At 39.2% G+C, this 19,581-nt stretch overlaps 1 protein-coding gene across 1 annotated transcript in view; it reads left to right on the top strand.

Moving 5' to 3' along the window:
• Dcdc1 (doublecortin domain containing 1) overlaps positions 1-19,581 on the top strand; it is a 374,005-nt gene that overhangs the window by 340,324 nt on the left and 14,100 nt on the right. Inside the window, exons 28-35 of the mRNA XM_051183805.1 lie at positions 219-386; positions 2,822-3,004; positions 4,323-4,526; positions 5,496-5,697; positions 8,905-9,036; positions 9,745-9,846; positions 15,670-15,806; positions 17,016-17,195. Of these exons, the coding sequence (XP_051039762.1) occupies positions 219-386; positions 2,822-3,004; positions 4,323-4,526; positions 5,496-5,697; positions 8,905-9,036; positions 9,745-9,846; positions 15,670-15,806; positions 17,016-17,195 (1,308 nt within the window). The remainder of the gene's footprint in view (positions 1-218; positions 387-2,821; positions 3,005-4,322; positions 4,527-5,495; positions 5,698-8,904; positions 9,037-9,744; positions 9,847-15,669; positions 15,807-17,015; positions 17,196-19,581) is intronic.

Raw genomic sequence — 19,581 nt, 5'->3', positions numbered from 1 at the left:
GTCAAAAATAGTATAATTAGAAAATGTTAATTTTTATTGTTTTGTGAATCAAATACATTTAATATTGTGAAATTATGTATGTATTTCCCAAATATTGACATTAATTTATGAACAGTTGTCTGTATATCTAAATTTATACAATAAAAATGCCTGCTCTGCTATCTTAAAAACTTACCTGTCTAATGGTGTCCATATTTTGCCACTCTTTTATTTTTTAGAAATATAAGCCATACAGCAATGGGGCTGCCAATCAAAAGTGGCATTACATGGAAAATATGAGAACATTTATAGCCTTTCACAGCACTGCCCTGGATAAGGAAGTCACAGCAGCTCATTCCTCTGGCCTTTGTACGTCATCTGTCAGTAAAGAAAACATTGATCAACCTGTAAGTAGTTTCCTCTCCCCAAAGATGAAAGAAATATAGTGTCATTTGAAAAAGCAAGGTGTTTTTCACCCATGGGAAAGCTTAAATTCATACAGGCTGAACACTAATTTATTTGTTTCGGACAAGGTCTTGCTCCCAAGGCCAAGCTGGCTTCTGACTTGCAACCCTTCTCTTCTAGCCACCAAGGGTAGGATTACAGGTGTGTACCACCATGTCTGACATGAAGACTAATTCTTGACAAAATCACTTATACTCTGGGATTCTTAATAGGAAAGAGTGAAAGAAAATTATGAAAAGTAAAATAAATTATATACTCTCTCTAAAACTACTTCACTTATTGTGAACATTTTCATACATATTTTAAAGCAGACACCAAACAGTGAATCTTGATTTACCCATCACACACAATCAGCAGTCATTAAGACTTGATCACTTTGGCTAATCCCAGATGTCACATTATTTACCTCTAAAAAAAGCACACAATTTTATAATTTTGAACACTTTTGACATAAATCATCATGCTACTGTCATGATTAATAAAATGAACAGTGACATTTGAGCAATATAATAAACTATTTTTAATCAAATTTCCTAGGTTGTCCTAAAAAGTCATTTTTATTCTTTGTCAGATTGAGTCAAGACTCAAAGAAGGCCCTTGAGTGGAATCGTGTCCATAGCCTGATCCATAGTCAGGCAGCATACTCTGTATTTGGATTTGCTTTCCTGTAGGCCATTTGACTTGTCTTTCTTTCTCCATGATTCCTGTCAATAGGATGCACACTAGAGTTGTCATTCGACCTATACTTGCTATTTTCTGCAGGACATTCATGGGTTTCCATGTGTGTTTCATAAACTTAGGTCTCTGAAGCCTATACTTGTCTGTCCTGTTTTTAATATGCTTTTAGTGGCTTGAAGTAATTTCTTCTTGTCCCCATATTTGGAAATCCCTCAATGTATATTCTTCTAATGTCATTATTTTGCTTCCAATCAGTCATTTTATCTGATTATACTGTTTTATTCACATCAATTAGCTAAAGATTTAGTAAGACTATTGTCTAACTAAATAGATATTTCACTAGCCAAAACTACAGTTTGAAGGAAAAGGCAAAAAAAAAATGCCTAATTCTTTCTTACATATCCATTTGTCTGTTAAAACACAGCATGTCAACAGAATGTATGTATGTAAGTATGTATGAATGTATGTGCATATATGAATCCCTTGTGAGGTGGTGATTTGGGCTGAGCTCTGCTGGTCTTGACAAGGGCCTCTAAGGTGTCTATAATCATCTTGTGTGTTTTTTAGTAGTGTGAGGACTGTATAGTCCATGATGTAATCTCTAACATGCGTACTGATTAGCAGGCATTGGCTTTCAAACCATGTCATGTCTTAAGAAGCTTTGTTCAATGAGTTCAGTGCGACCTCAGAGCTCCAACTGTAGCTAGAGAGCTCAGGCCTTACTGTGCAAACTCCTCTTATGGACCTGCTTGCTCCTTATTTCTGTTGTCATTGGGCCAATGTCAAGGACATAACTTGCTCACAATCACAGAGAGTAGGTAAGGAGAAAAACACAATACCTCCTGACTAGAGGAACAGTAATGTCACTAGTCAAAAGGGCACACAAACACGTTGGAATGGTTTTATTTAGCCATCTTTAGAAATAATTTGCTATACTAACAGCCACAATGGTTAGTTTTCAAGACAATGTCTACCAACCATAATTAATTTGGGATGATGTCAGCTGAGGTCCCAAGCCCTTTCATACTTGTGTTGATAGCCTTGGTATGAACTCCTGGAGGTTTATATACTCAAATCCAGTCAAACTGTTGGAATTATCATTCGTTCTAGTCTCAAACTGCCCTTCTTTGATCCAGTTTGGACACTTTTATTTTAGCTCCTGCATCCTTTAGATATTATTTCTTAACTTCAGGATTGATTAGTTTCTGTGCACAGCAAGATGTCCCTTATATACAAGATGTTATATTTTTTCCCATCCCTGAGGAGGCACTGGTCATCCTTCAAGGAAATCTTGACTTTGTATAGAAGTTACTGTTTCTAGTAGAAAATAGTTATGTCAGAGTTGAGGAATACTGGGACTGGTGAGATAATTCAGCAGATAAGGCACTTGCCACAAAGCCTGAAGACCTGAGTCTTCCTTCATGCAGCGAGCATAAAGGAAGGAGAGAACGAACTCCTGCGAGGTATCCTCTGACCTTCACTCATGTATGCCCTGCCTCCAGCATATACACACCAAGTAAATAAGTAAGTAAATGCAAAAATTAATAATTAGGAAGCATAATAAGGCATTTAGGTTGTGGTTTTAAATTTAACATTCGATGATGACAAATGTGCTTTCCTTGTGCTGTGAAGAATTCTGTAAAAAATGCCATTATGGTTGAGGAGCACTCATGTGAAAACATCTTTCCCTCTGTTTTAGGGATACTGTTACCTCTCACCTGATGGAAAGAAAAAAACGATGCTCTGCCTGACTTGCGGACGGTCCATGAGGGCAGGGAAAGGGCTGAAACAGCTGCTTCCCAGCTCTCCATTCTTCTGTGTTTCAGGCTCCGAGCAGAAGTCCTTGGCAGGAAGGCCTTTCAAGGTCATCAGCATTGCCAAGGTACTCAACCACTTACCCGCTGGGCTCTGCTACTGCCCATGCAGCAAGGATTTGGAAACTTTGATGCCTTTAGATTGTCCTCACACTCAGGTTCAGCTTTACTCATCTACTTCATCTTTCTCAGATGCACCTTCCCATCCTGCCAGCATTGATTTCTTTTTCCTCATTGTAATTTAAATTGCATTGTCTTGTAATAGTTCTGTCCAGCCTTTAAAGTTAATTGAGCACTGCTGCTGCTGCAATCTGCAGACACCTTTCCCTTCTCTCTGTGTAGCTTTTAGGTGAGGAAGTAACTTTGAATCTTTACTTAGCACAGTAGCATTTGCTCCACATCAATAGGGAATGCTCCTGTTTTACGAGTATGGTGCATTTCTGGGAGGTTTTGACATGTTGCTGTTAGTAACAGTTCAGGCTAGGTGGGAAAATTCATGCATCTATGTTTAATACCATTTAGAACCCCTGGGGGTGGGGGGTGGGGAACTAACTCTGCCACATTCTGTGACCTTAATTTAAAATGACACCATTAAAAAGAAGAAAACTCTTCCCTTCAAGCTGAGCAGTGTAAAGGGCTGGGGTAGTGGGGGTGGGGGGATTTAAAAAGCAGAGTGAAAAGGAGGTAATCCTAAAATGTGGGCAACCTGCCAGCCTGGTGTGCCCCCCAGGGATCATCTGCCTGTCTCCAGACCTTAATCCTCTGTCACAAAATCCTGACTTATGCTAGAGGTAGACAGTGACAGTTTGCCGAGAACTCAACCCTAGGAAGCCTGACAGTATTTGGTTTTGGGAAGGACTCCTTTATGTTACAGTAGTTCAGTCAGAGCCTGACCTCTGGGCAGGTTCCTAGGTCAGAACATTGGGGCAAAGCTTTCTAAGGAATATTCTGTACATTCTTGCCTTCCTCACAAGCTTTCCATCAATGGATGGCCTCCTTCTAGAGTTACTCATTAAGAAAGTATCTATAGTGCTCATATCCCCGCTTCTCTTTGGTCCTGACATCCTTTCTTATACATCTCTTATGACCCATCACAAACCCAAACAAACATATAACAACATTTAAGGAAAACCAGAGCAAACCAGAAAGACAGACCAATTGTTTAAAAAGTCAGTGAGAGGACCAGAAAAAGAATTGAGGAATTCCAACCCCACTGTCCTCTTCCTGCACACGAGGTATCTATAGTACATCATGAAGACGCTGTAACACATAGGTTCACCCACAGACACATATGCAAACTTTAAATGGGGAGTAGAGATATGCCAAGACAACAAGGCAGAAACAACACAATTTGTATAAATGCTCATTTTATTTTAAACAAACCAGGCTGATTTATCTTCTTATGAAGCTGAAAACACTCTAAGGTATTATGAAGAACGTCTTTCATCTTTATGGATGAAGACACGCACATGCCTTGCTTCTCAAAGCGGTGTGGCAGCTTCCTACCAGAAGGCTGTGAAAATAATCGCATACAAAAATGGGGATGGATATCGGAATGGGAAGTTAATTGTGGCTGAAACATTTCATGGGGTAAGTGGCTATCACTAAAATGCTGTATGTGTCCTTAGAGGTGATGGTGGTAGCGATTTCTGGCAAGAAGTGCCTCAAAACTGAACAACAAGCAGGCTTGACTGTGCCCAATGATTTAAGCTGATGAGATCAAGATCTCCACTTTCCTAGAGGCATTCTTTCTGATTGTTTTTTAATATAAGGTTAGAAACAGTGAGAACCCAGTGCCTTGGTTCCCAAGGGGCCCAGAGCAAAGAGGTAAAGGAAGAGACAAAATGGAACAACCATTTTCCTGTCTTTTCCTTCCTTGTTGCCCTTGCACAGCAAGTTGAATGTCAGCTGAATATTGTTGTTTGTTTTGTCATCTTGCTGACCCCAAAGGCTAGCTTTTAGATTCATTTTCTCATCTGCAAAATGGAGGTGTTGAAGTATGACAGTGTTGGTTAGAAGACTAGCTATTTGTTTATTTAAAACTGTTCACCCATTTGCAGTATTACAATTTTATATCTTATAACAAAATGGAAGGAGATTTCTAAGTTCCACACATCTCATGGGAAAATGTGTCAGCATAAATAAGCTGCTGGGCTTCAGCTCTAAGACAGGAATGTTCAAAGCCAGGTTTGACTCACATTAAATTAGAGAAAACAGACACAAATTAACATCAACAGTTATTCAGGGTCTGTTTCTAAAAATAAAGGATTTTTCATATTTCTACAATGCAGACAACCTGTTATAATTTCCTGTTATTTTTTTTTTTTAATTTTTTTTATGTGTTCTGCCTGCATATAAGCATACTTGATGCAGGACCAATACCCTCAGAGGTCACCAGAGGGCACTGGATCCCCTGGAACTGGAGTTATCTGCTGATGAAAGCCATCACATGGGTGCTGGGAGCAGAACCTGGGTTCTCTCAAAAGCCTGGAGTGCTTGTGACCACTGAGCCAGCTCTCAAGCTCTTCCTATCAGTTATTTACTACTTGTGTTATGTAGCTTCTTGCAGAATGCACGGAACGACTTGGACTCGCTAGAGCAGCTTCTAAAGTCTACACCAGAGATGGAAGCAGCATCCTTACCCTGCATGGCTTGGTTCTGTGGGCTATAGGTGAGGCCCTTAGCCAGAGAGGCCCCAAGGAGCAAGAGAGCAGCACAGAGTCTGTTGGGACAGAAAAGACAGCTGTTCGAAATACAGAAGGTTGGTTAACTTCTGCAGGCATTAGTCAGTTCTGTTTATGCTCCATTATCAAAAAATTAAATATGATTCATTCAGCTAGCACAGCAAGAATTTTGAATTTCTAGCCAGTGACTTTTGTAAGTGGTTCAGAGTATCAGTGAGATTCTCATAGTGTCCTTATCTTTCTTGATAAGTAAATAGATTAATAATAATAATAATAATAATATACTCCAGTTTTAGAATTAAAACAATAAATTAATTCATAAAATTAACAACAGTAGACAGTTTAACTACTTTATAAAGCACTAACACTTCTTTGTTCTAAAACTCAGAACCCAAATCAACTGGGAGCATTAAAGAAAGTGTTGATAGATCAGCGCCACTCTCTTCCTGCTGTCGAAGGGAATGTCATCCTCTCTGTACTTTTCCTGCCCTCTGCTCTCCTTCTCCGACCTTGCTGCTCCCGCTGCTTCAATGAATGTCTAGAAGCTCTGGCGGATGCCCCTTTCTTGACACTTGTGAGATTTTCTACTCCTGTCCTGAAAGCCATGGTTTAGGGGTTATAAACTTTGGTTTGGAAGTCAGGATATCGGGTTTTGAGTCCCAGATTTGCCAGCTGCAGCTTAAAGGCATTGGCTAAGTTCTTGAACCCCTGTCTACCTCAGTTCTCTCATTTGTGACTATATATGCCAATAATCCCCTTCCTTACAGACTTTTCATGAGAAGCAAAGGGATATAGTGTTGATACAAAACAAAATCAAAACACAGTAAACTTATCTTAAAAGGAATAAGAGACAGCTTATTCTGTAGACATTTTTTTGTAACTATAGCTAGAGAAAACAGATTTATGTTACCCCAAATTCCATGCTCCAACATGGAAGCAGTTTTATAGTTTCACAGAAGAAAGAAAGTTATAAATCAGGGCAAGTTTAAAATACATTGATGGGTATGCCAGAAAGGCAAGTACAGTGAGATGGAGTAAATTATTTTTATAATCCCAACATACTTACTGATGACATTCTTAGCTTTTGAATTGATGGAAGCTAGTGGTATGGGTCTGTTAATAGGTTTCAAAATGTTTTTACCTTCTATCCACATGATGTTAGTTCGGACACAGGTGAGTGAGGAATGGCTGTTCTGGAGGGCTAGAACCTGACTAAGATAATTACCCCCTTGACTTGCAACTTTCCAATCTGTCCACAGTACTGACATTCTAATTAGTGAGTGCCTCTCTGTAGACTTGGTTTCGATTCTGTACTTTTTTTTTCACAATAGAATATATCTGCTGTGATTTTTGCTTTCTTCCTTTTTGCTCTATTGTAATAGAACATTACAGTGTGAGAAACATTTTGTTCTGTCAAAGATGGCTGACCTACCAGTAGTCCATGAATCTCCCCCATCTTATGAAACCTTAACATGTTTCTGTTTGCCACACTTCTGGATGTCAGACATTTCTAAGACTTGACCACACCCTTCCTTTTTGCACCAGCAATGAATTAGCCAGGCTGCGAGGTCTAGCTTCCACCAATGGGGCAAGACACAGTCACCACCCGAGTCAGAATAAAAACTAAGTGAACTTCCTGCCCCAGTGTGCTTGCTCACTCAGTTTGGGTCATTTGGAGCCCTTTCCTGAAACAAGTTACCTACAGACTTGCCTGTGTTGTTTCTTTGTACAATTCTGGCAATATTCTTTTCTAGTAGACGAGGCAATTCTAAAACCAAAATATGTTTTTCACAGGGACCAGAAAGTTCAAATGTAGATATCGGCAGGTTTGGTTCACTGGTAAGATCAAGATCTGCATTTGCCCACAGAGAAGTGCTGGATTGTCACACGATAGAAAGTTGATAGACAGGAGAGCCAAAAAGCCATGTGAAGTCTCCTTTAGAAGGGCCTCAGTCCCAGTCACAAGAAGAAGAGCCCTTAGCATGTAATGGTCTTTTTAAAACCCTATCTCAGGGCTGGGAAAACAGCTCGGTGACTAAAATGCTTGCTGTGCAAGCATGAGAACTTGAGTTCAGATCCCCAGCACCCATGTAAAACAGCTTGTCATGGTGGTACACATCTGTAACCCTAGGGCTGGGAGGTGTAGACTGGTAGATTCTGGGGCCTCGTTGGCCAGCCAGCCCAGTTGAAAAGAGCAATCATCAAGTTCAGTGAGAGCCTCTGCTTCAAAATTAAGATGGAGAATGATAGAGGGAGACATTTCCAAACTAACCTTAGACAGCCATGTGTGCCTACACAGGCAATCATGCCTAAACACATGCATATACCATATGAATGAATAAATAAATCAGTGAAAGAGTCCCACATCCTAATAACATCATGTTGACCATTAATTTTCTCTTCTTAACTTTACAAATGGACACATTCAAAACACCAATGTATAAATATGTACATATATGCATGTTTATACATACATTTATTTGAATAAATGTTTATTATTGTTACAGATACTTTTATTTGCTCCTTATTAATATAGACTTATATTAGACCAGTGCTTGGCTGGTATCTATCAAACATTCATGGCTTTTACTTATTATAATTGTGTGTAATATATTATTTGATTTTTCCCATGAATTCTAAGAAACAATGATTTGAACATTTATTGCCTGGATGATTTTCAAAGAACATGGCTCTGCCTCTATGAAGTGTTTAAATGGATATTCATCTCAAATAAATTTCTTTCAAATTCTTTTTAAAAACCTTTTTGGAAGGACAGAGTAATGACACTCATCAGGACTATCAGAAAAATGTGGTTATGGTGACATCTCTTCTTCTCCCATATTCTAAAACATATCCTGGGGCAAGGCAGTGTCGTTCTTGGTCTGTTCTTGCATGGAGTTGAGCTAGGGTATTATGCCATTAATTTCCACAGAAGAACTTTAAAGAAAGAGTGATCAAAATTCCGTATGGTGCTTACTGGGCAGGAAGCAGGAAGAACACATTTGATAAAGTCACTCAGCTCTTCTGAAGCCCAGCAATGCACTACACTTCACATATTTCAGTTACTTCCTAAAGGTTTATTTTATTTTAAAGTATTTGGGAGGACATTTGATTCTTTGGTTGTCTAGGGCATTTCTGACTAAATGTATGTGTTGGCTCCAGTTTATATAATAATTATGAAAGTCATCAATGAAGAAGAGAATACTTTGGCTGAACAAATGAATTCATAAAGGATATTCATTCATTATTAACTGGCAAGAGTAAATGTGTTGTTTGTTTCCCAGAAAACTCAAGAATGAAAATGGAAAACAGATTGGATTGTTTGGAGGGCATAGATAAATCTTTGCTTGTTCAGATCCTCAAAAGTCCTATTGCCATTTGGGTGTCTTGTGGTGAAGCATTTCTGCCTCTAAATGGTAAGGTTTTTGTTTTTGCTTCCTTCTAGAGAGTATATAATGAGGGAGAGAAATCAGTTTTATCATGAGAAAATGAATTAAGTTTGTATAATGTCACCATAATAATATTATGTTTATGCAGAGAGCCAATCAGTCAATTAATACATGTGCAAAGATAGATGTATGCACATATTTGCACAATTGCTTGTTTTTCTCTTACTGGAATGCATTATTCTGCATGGAGAAGTGTCTAATTTAGTTGATAAAGAGATACTTGGTCTACAAGGCGGAGAATAATGGTATCCATTAGAAAATAACAAATGAGTTTAATTCACACTGAAGACGACCTGTCTGCACATTTTCATTTTTAAGAATTGCACCCTTTAGGCAATAGGTGGATGTTTAAAAAATGAATGGTCCCAAGCCAGGCTTTCATCACCTCCAAACAGTTGGTGGAAACAGAAAATGAAATATGGCTATTACATATGGTAAATCTATACAATAAGGCAGTTTTGATCTCCTTTCTGGCCCACTTCTGTTTCATACAGAAATGCTCTAAGCTTCCCCATCTTTCAAACAAAGTTTTTTAACAGTCCTTATCTCTTTTAATTGTATCTTTCTAATTCAATCTATCTCTTGAAGCAGAAAGTTCTTTGTAAGTTATTGGTACCTATGATAAATTACTCTTGATAACAGAGCACCATATAAAACATTATTTCTTTATTGTAGCTCCACAGAAATCAGAAAAATTAAAGAAACAAAAGCGCCTAAAAAGGGATCAAATATTGGCTGATTTAGACACCATGAGACACAAGATGCGACAGTTGAAAGGTCAGTGTGGATGAAGCAGCTAGTCATCGTATTTAATTCCAAATGTAACAACAGTTACCAATAATTGTTTTCTACTGCTTGATAACAAATAGATAGCCAGTGCATGCTACATGAACATTATGCTATGTAAATTAGAACAAGGTGTAAAATCTAATAGCATAGACATTTAGTGTTGATTTTATATCTGAACATTTTATGTCCTTGCTTTTGAAATAATCCCTTAATGGACACTGCAGAAACTTTAGAAATAAATAAAACAAGACCTGCATATTTTAACAAAATCTTGCTATTATTACTTGGTATTTTATAATTTGGGAATAAAGTATACTCATGGGACATTTTTTAATTTAGCAATTAGAACATAGCAGCACTGAAATCTTCAAGGTTATGGTCAGTGGGCCAAGGACGCTCTTAATACAGCATCAAATATATTTTCATAGTCAAAACTAAGAGCGAGCATTACGTGTCCTCTTCCATTGTTCCCCTTCTCACAGAATCTTAGGTTCCTGACTTTATACTACTCAAAGCACTTGAGATGCAAGTGATTGTTCAGAGAGAATCTGTTTCCTTTGAACTTAAGTCTAGAAAGGAAATACATTTAAATCTTTGTAATCACAGAATTTTGTCTCCTGATTACAAACATTGACTTATGTCCAAAGCTTATGAATCTTGCATCAATAATAGCATGCATAGTTCTCATTATAAAAGGCAACTCTGGCTTTGAGATGATGTCTATTCCTTACCTAAGGAATGATCCCAGCTATGAGCAAAAGTATTGATGAGTATACTCCAAATGCCTGCTATTCCTACTATTACACATTGAGTGTTGCAGGAACAAGCCCAAACTCAAGCTGTCATGTCACCCAAATGCCAATGCCTCTTTGTCTTTCAACCAGTAGTTCTACTGCCATTCACCCAGGCATTCTCTCCTGTCCCTTTCCTTCTCCAAGTAAGTCTTTAGAAAACCTTGTTCCCTGAGTTGCACTAATGAATTCCAACCCCCTTAAGTCTCTGTGCTGCTTGGTTTCTGTCAACTTGGCAAAAAGTAGAGAAAGAAGTAACTCAACTGAGGAATTGTCTCCATCAGATGGACCAATAGGTATGTATGTCTGTGGGGCACTTTCTTGATTAGTGACTGATGGCTGACAGTCTGGCCCACTGTGGACTATGCCAGCCCTGGGTAGGTGTTCCTGAATTTTATAATAAAGCAAGCTGAACAAGCCACAGGAAGCAAGCCAGCAAGCAGCATTTCTCTGTGGTTATTTCTTCAACCTCTGTCTTGAGTTCCTGCCTTGTTTTCCCTCTAGAAGACTGTAGTCTGCAAGCCATATAGACCCTTTCCTCCCCAAGTTGCTTCTGGTCAGTGTTTTATCATGGTGATAGAGACACTAACTGGAAGAGTCCCCACTGCCTTTATCTAACTTCAAGAACAGCATCTACTGATTGGGTTAGAACAATTCCTAACTAGCTAGTCTCCAGGCTTCAAGTCTTGACTGCATCCATTTGATGGTTACCAGCTTTGCTCGTGTTTTTGTTTTTAAAAAGCTGGGTCTTTTTTCCCACTCACAGTTGGGGAGCTAATAATAACACTGAACACCAATTCATAATTACAGAAGACTTTAATTCTTAGCCAAGAACTTAAGAAATGAGAGATAAACCTCAAATAGATTCTTAACCCTTAAATCGGGGAAGTGACTGATGGAGTAAGATAAATGGAGGTGGGTATGAGGTGGGGAGTGCAGCTACTAATGGAAAATATTCTTGTCCTTTCTGGGAAGGAGCAAAGGTTTCCCTGTGATTCAGGCATCACTTCTTTTCCCTCCTATGATTCCTTCAGGTTGTCACCATAGCAACTATCAACTGTACTGGCACAAGAAGGGTGTCTTTTAGCATGCAGATGGTATTACAATAAAGTCAGAGATTGACTGAAGGGGCCACTCTGGCAGCCATCAATTTCAATAAGTCCTGAGAAAAAAAGAATTTGCAGCCTATATCTATACATACCATCCTTACGGATAACTAAGATTATGGTGGGTCAACAGTCAGACTACCAACTCAGTACTCAGGCAATATGAGCAAGGGTGAGACTCTAGAATTGAAACAATCATGTAAAAAAAATACAATTGTTAAGGTAGCCCAGATATAAGAGCTGCTGAGGCTCCCCACAACCTTAGAAACAAGGCTGGGCATTCTTCACATGGACCCCCATGATCCCACTGTGTGTAAGGTCTCCTGTTTTCTTGCTTACCCATCCATGAATTTTCTCTAGCACCCTAGGCTCACCATATGCTTTCAAAATGTCCCTTTGCTTCAAGTTTTCTCCCTCTGACCCTCTTGGATTCTAAGTCCCTGGGTTTTCCCTCCCCACCATATCTTGAATTCCACCCCTATGGCTCTCAAGATATTATTGTAACTACTTGTTCATGGGACTATCTCCTTAGATGAGAAATGCTACAGCCTTTTAATATGTTCCCGACTAGTTGTAGAATGATTGAAAAAAAAATGAATGGAATTTCAATCCATTCACTTCAAAGAATTTTCCAAGCTTCATTTCTTTATTGACTTAAATCAGTAGAAAGTAACATACTGAAAACAGCATCTGGCAAATTTGCTGAATTCTGGTTTTACATTATGCCTTCAACTTTTACTATAATTTGCAAAAAGACATTTAAATGTAATTTGGTATCATCCACAGCACCAACACTGAAACAGTCTATGTTTGGTTAGTGAATGTCCATTATGGAGTTGAGTTATCCATGCACGTATTTTCTTTTCAGGTTCAATGCTAATTCTTATCACCACCTAAAAACTGGTGTGTGTTCTGTTGCTACACATAATTTAACACATAATTATATGTCTTACTGTGATGAAAACCCTATACTAGCTACAGGGATTATCAGAGTAAATAGTAATCAAGTCTTAGTTCAGGTAACTGCAGGGTCTATAAAATGTTCCATCTCCCCCCACCTTCTTACACACACACACACACACACACACACACGCATGCACGCACGCACATGCACACACAGAGAGAAACAGAGAGAGAGAGAGGTAGAAGGAAGGAAGGAAAGAAGGAAGGGAGGGAGGGAAGGAGGGAGAAAGGGAGGGAGGATAGTTCCTAAATCATAATCTCTTTGCCTCCAACTCCTAAATTCTGGGATTGTAGGCATGGACCTCTGATTAATTCTATACATCTTGAAGGTTGCCTGAAAGATTTGCTGAACTGACTATTCCAAGTTATTACAGCTGTTGGTCATTGCAGCAGGTCCTGTGTGCAAAACACTGTATTAAGTTGATTGTTCTTCATTTTCAACCATGATAAGTACTATTAATAATAGTAATTATTTTGTAACAATTTTGTGATTACATAGATAGTGTCAAATAGTTATTAGGTGGTTAGCATATAATAGATACTAAGTATTGGTATTTGTGTTTCTGAGAAGAAAATGTATTTCCTAACTTGGTTTTTAAAAACTAAACTCAGTATGACAAATCAGACCAAAACATCACCCTTGGTACATATGAACCAGGTGCATCCACCAACCAGAATCCCTTCCCAGACACAGATATTGAAAAGTGTGAGTGTCCAAATACGGGGTGGAGTGGGGAGAACTGGTGAGAAGGGTCATGTGAAACAGAAACAAAGCACTCATGCCTTCTAGCTTCTAAGAAGAATGAAAAATGGAGCAAGAATCCTCTGCTTGTTTTTCTCAACTTCTGACGGGAGAAGCCATCTGCTGTCACAAGGGCACCACCTATTTCAAATGAAACAGTAAAGAATGGGCATGTTCCCAATTAGCCAACTCATCAGTATCCCCCAATCTCAAAATAAAGTAGAATATATAGAAACTATAACAGGAACATTAAATAATTTATACATAACCCCTTTGCTTGGCTTCAGTTTATTCTATCCCTACACACATGAATTACAATATATTATGAAAGCTCTCCTGTGACTAAAGCCTTTTGTGCATTTTCACGAACATCATAGTGCTAATGTATCTGTTTACTTAGGACCTCTAGAAGCAGAGTGACAGAAATAAGTGCCATGTAGTCTACTTCTCTAGTTCCAGTTTTCAGCTGCTGGCTCTCAGCTGTGTAAATGATAAACTATTGCTGAACTCTATTTATCTGAACAAAATTTGAATGCCCCTGGTACATTCTAAATATGATATTTGTTGGGGTATTTTCCATTAAATAAAAATGTATGTTTCATAAATTAATATTATCTTTACTCTGAATGAAGTTGGAAGAAGCTGCCTTTTTTATGACTTTGCATTGAACAAGACTGCTGTGGTCCAAAGCCTGGTACCTAGTGACGCTGTCACTGTACCTTGCTGACAAAGCCTGGTACCTAGTGACGCTGTCACTGTACCTTGCTGACTGGTCCAGTTATGCGTTTCCACTCACAGCCAGCATATGACATGTTACTAGGCATATTGTGTTCTTGTTTCCCCAAGAAGTCGTTGCCATCACTTATTTTTATTGCTATATCTTCTCATAAATCTTAGCTGTAAGACACATAGTCTTTATACTCTGTAAATCCTGAATTATTTTTAGAGTTCTGTTTGTAACCATCATTTGAGAATCTCCAAATTAACAGGGTCTTGGCAGCAAAGTTGAGACTTCAGCTCATTCTCAAAGCTCTCTCATTTATCCACGTGGCTGTGGCCTCCTCCAAGCCTCAGGTCAGCAGCTCCTGCCAATGTCCCCTTTCTCAGTTTGATTTTTTTTTTAAGTGTGGACACTCGAACCCTGAGCCTTGAGTGTATAAGGTAAGCATGACAGCATTGGGCTGTGCCCTCAATCCTTTTTAATTTAGTTTTTATTTTAATTAAAAAAAAATCTTGAGTCAGAGGCTTGCTAAAATTGCTATAGCTAGCCTTGCATTTACTCAGACAAGGCTCAAACTTGCCATCCTTCTGCCGCATCCTTCATGGAAGCTTGGGTTTCTGTTATCTATATACTGTGCCACACATTTACAGTTTATAGGTACAATAATTTACTTACCATTTTCCTTCCTTACTAAAGTTGAAGCAAGAACTCACTGAAATGTACAGTGCAAAATACCCAATGTAAAACATGGCTTTTATTTCAGAGGTTTAGAAGAGGGGGGAGGGGAGGGAGACTCCATGCTGGATACATCTTCAACTCAGAGAGAGAAAACAATACCCTATAAGCATGACTCTGAATATCTTTTATAAGGATTCAAAGAATGCATATGCCTGAGTCACCATACTTAATAAACTATGCCTGCAGCTCCTCAGAACACAGTATTCCAATAAATAGTTTCTCTTACTACAGTGATTAAACACCAAAAAGGGCTCAGCAGATGCGTCAGAAGCAAATGGTGCTCACGGGGTGTTATTAGATAGAAAAAGGGGGCTCCCATCTCATCTGTTAATATTATTGTAGAAATACTTAATCCCCAGGCTATGAAGCTAATTGTGGGGGAAGGACTGTTATTAGTGAAAAGGACAAAACATATGCTCAGAGACTGGAAGATATGAAGGGAACTAAGTAAGGTCATGAATTCTATTTGACTAAATTACTGCTGAGCCGATCACAGATGCTATGCAGGGGCCAGGTGGAAGTCAGCACGATATCTTCCTTTTCCATCTGTACAGTCCTGGCCATTTAAAGCCCTGTGCTTAAATATTGTTAAATATTATCACCTTAGTCATCTTGACTTCTATGATTGTTTAGGATTTTAACCTATTTCCTACTCCTGGGTAGAATAATTTATGCATAGAAAGTCAAACCAGTGCCTCTAAAACTCAGAAGCCCACCCTCAGAAACAACATCTCTGGGGAATCTTTCCAGGAAGGCGAGTAGCAGCATGTCAGCCAGCCACCATGGTTCCCACCCAAAGCCCTGTGCAGCCGGTGGTGGTCGAAGGAGGATGGACTGAGCAGACTCAAGAGGAAATGAAGCTCATGGAACTTATAAGACAGGCAGAGGTATGTTCTTTGGGATCCCAGACATTAAAGGCTCTCCCCCTTTTAGCAACATTTAAAAGATTCATGTTGAATTTTTAAGTCCTGCTATTAATATGCTCTCAGCAACTAGGCAGTTAAGACCACCATAAGCATATGCTAAGCATTGAGTTGGCATTTGGAGAGTAGCTATCCTGGAGACAGCCAGCTCACCTGAACGTCTGTTTTGTTTGAATGGAGACCAGAAATTATGACCTTAGCAAAGATGGAAAAAAAGGCCCAGTGGATATGTACAAAGGTAATTATACTAAGTGTAGTCAAGTTGAACCGTATGGCTTCATCACTCATCGTTCCAGAGGGTACTGCTCAATATGTAAAATGAGCAAGGAGCACAATGCTGATCACAGTGGAGACATTCAAGAGTAAGAAGATGAAAAAGTGGTTTCAGCCAATTGGTTAATCAGTCAAGATTGCCAGACATAAAACAGCTGAAAAGATAAAGGTCAGCTGTTGAGACAGACTGGGGATAGAGACTACTGGAACCTGCATGCTTTGTGAAATTTTTCATCAAACTATTTGTCACTATTTTAACGGGGCTTCTTGAATTTGTAACGTGTGTCCATTGCAAGTTTTAAATGTGTCTAAATCAAGGTGCCCGGAATTAAGGAGTTGACACTGCTAGAAACTTGATTCCTTGCCAACTTAAGAAAGACAAATTCCTAGTCAGGGAGTGAATAAGCAAGCGTGGAGCTAGGATACAGCTGAGGTAGGATGAGGAGGTGCCAGGCAAGGACTTGGCAAAGCAGAAGGGTGGCAGCTGCATCTCAGAAACTAGTGATCTAGGACTTGCTACACACAGTCAGTCCCCTAAGCATCACGTAGCTAGAGGAAACAAAGCTGTGTTTCTAAATCAAAAATTCACTTGTTCGTTGCAGAGACATCCCCTGTAGGAGAAGCATCACCCACATGTCCATATTACCCTTCATTTCCCAACATTGCAAATGAGTTAAATTCTTTTATCAAAGTGAGGCTGTCTGTGTTATTAGCCTGTAGATTCATGGAAGCAAGTGGAATTCACCCAAGACTATGGCAGGAGAGGTCTGGGCATGCCACAATTACTTACTAGAATCAATTCCCTATACATTGTGATTACAGGGCATTTCTGGTTTCCATCGAATCCCTTTGCACACCAAATTGTTCTCCACATGCAGCACTCTGGGCTTTCCTTGACAGGCAAAACTTTCTGAAGGCCAAGAACTGCAGTCCAGACGCTCTCCGATTTCAACTCAATGTAAAGTAACCCAGCATCAGCACGGCCTGTACCAGGCTCCCCGAGTGAAACGAGTGTGGGCTTACCAGAATGGAGGCAGACCTGAAGATGGTGCTTATGCCTGGGCCGCCACTATTTCAGAGGTAAATGTAATATGAACGTCCAGTAGGCCTGGAATCAGACCCCAACTTTGACATCTCTAGATTTGGTACATCAGGCAGGTTAATCAACTTTTCTGAACTCCTTTTCCCATTCATTCAGTGGGAATAATACTTCCCTCACAAGGCTAGTCAGACTATTGAATGAGCTCACATGTGTGAACATGAGAAGTCTAGCGCTATCTGATGTGTGTATGAATTCAAATAAGACAAATTGCCTGCAGAGAACAGTGCCAAATGCACGCACTCAGAACCAGACTACACTTTAAAATCACTTAAGAGCGGGCATGGTGGCACAATTTTCTAATCCCAGAACTTGAGAGGTGGAGGCAGGAAGGACAGGAGCTAAAGATCATCTTTAGCTACAATAGCGAATTTGAGGACAATTGGGGCTAAGTGGGAGAGTTAGAATAGTGATTTAAAATGCTTTCCTCATTCATTCATTTTAGATCTAGCTCACAAAAAAAGTCATTTCTACCACCTGTCATGAGTTTTTCACTAGATATGTTCTTTATGGCAAAGCAACCATGGTTCTTACAGGAAGTCTGTCAAACTCTTACTACCCACTATCCTGGCCCAACAGAATTTCCACTTCCCTGAGATAAAGCATTGGTTTGAGAGACAATCAACTGTTCCTTCATTGTAATGTGAGGGATATAAATATAAAGTTTGACATGTTTGTATTTGTCTGTAAGTGGAAACTTGAGGCAAGTGGCAAGTGGCTTTATTAGACATTCCTAAGGTCTTTCCTGTTTCAATAGTAGTGCTAAGTGTTTCATCTGTTTTATTTTGCAAAGTGTTTGCATAGACTTTCCTGGGAGGAGAGTTGGGGGCAGGGGTGGGAAGCTAAGAAGGTACAATAGAAAGGCCTAGGGGTATTCACGAAGCTGATGAAGTTTCTGGAATAGCAGAGGCGTCTAGCTGAGCTAGCCTCCAGGGATGCTCCAGTCTCAAAACCTCACTTCACATATAGAGCCGTGAGTGCAGCCTTGTCTCAGAAACTGAAAAAAAGGGAAAGCCAGACTCCTAGGAGAGACACTGCAGTGTGGTTGAAATGTTCCTCTTCACATTGGTCTCTTCAAAAAACCAGAGTCAAATGTTGATGCTGCTTCAGAGAGAGCACATAACCTTGGCAACTACAGGCAATAGGTAATGAATGAATATACAGCAATTAACCAACAGACAGAGAAAGGAGTATGGATTACAGGAAAATAGCCTATCAGATTCCATAAGGAAATGCACAAGTAACTTTCCAAGGATTACATATGGTTCTATCTAGTTAGAAGCTGTGAGTAGAATTTTATAAGCTTTGGAAGCACTGTGTAGTTGACAGGTTAGCATCAATATTAGACAACACATGCTACAGCATCTCATTAAATTATGATGTCAAGATGTCAGAGACTCCTTATACTCAAAGGCAAGTTGTTTAATGTAGATTATTATTTTACAGAACAAAGTGATTGGTTATGTAAAAATGCTTTAATGACATTCTTGGCAATATTGACTATATTTGACAGGTTTCTTTAATAAAAATTACATACTGCTCTTTGTTACTATCTTTAATTTTTTAAGTTAGCATAAAACGTATTGGGTTGGTTCCTTCAGGGAGTCTTTTGAGTTTTTGTTCTTTTGGAGGTGTTTTTTGTTTGTTTGTTTGTTTGGTTGGTTGGTTGGTTGGTTTTTGCTTTTTGTTTGTTGTTTGGTTTTTTGTTGTTTTGGTTTGTTTTTGTTTTTGTTTTTTTTGCTTTGTTTTTGGGGGGCTGGGTTTTTTTTTGTTTTGTTTTTGTTTGTTTGTTTCTTTTTGAGACAGGGTTTCTCTGTGTAGCCCTGGCTGTTTTGAAACTCACTGTGTATAGACCAGGCTAACCTCAAACACACAGAGATCCACCTTCCTCTGTCTCCTGAGTGCTGTGATTAAAGGTGTGCAATAACACTGCCTGGCCTTTGAGGAGTTTTTATACATATGTGCCATACTTTGTCCTCCCCTCCATTATCCTCCCCCTCACCAGGTTACCTCTTTACTCCCTACCCCCACCATCACCCTCATACCCCAGGCCCCCTGATCCCCATTCTTCCCAGTAAATCCCTCTGATTTGTTTTCCTTTCACATGAAATTCTTTGCTCTCTCTATCTTCCTTATGCCCCTTACTTAAATTACATCCCTTCCCTCTCCTAACCCCCTTTCTAGTTCCATGACCAACAAGCATAGACACATACATATATGCATGCATACATATAATTTAAAAGTTAAGCTCCATGTATGAGAGTAAACGTAATATTTGCCCTCCTGAGACTGACTTATATATTTGCTTAATATGATTTCCAGTTGCACCCATTATTCTGAAAAGGTCATAACTTCATTTTTCTTTAT

Source organism: Phodopus roborovskii, unplaced genomic scaffold (assembly GCF_943737965.1).
Source record: "Phodopus roborovskii unplaced genomic scaffold, PHOROB, whole genome shotgun sequence".
Taxonomy (NCBI): Eukaryota; Metazoa; Chordata; class Mammalia; order Rodentia; family Cricetidae; genus Phodopus; species Phodopus roborovskii.
This window is presented reverse-complemented; position numbering and strand designations above follow the sequence as displayed.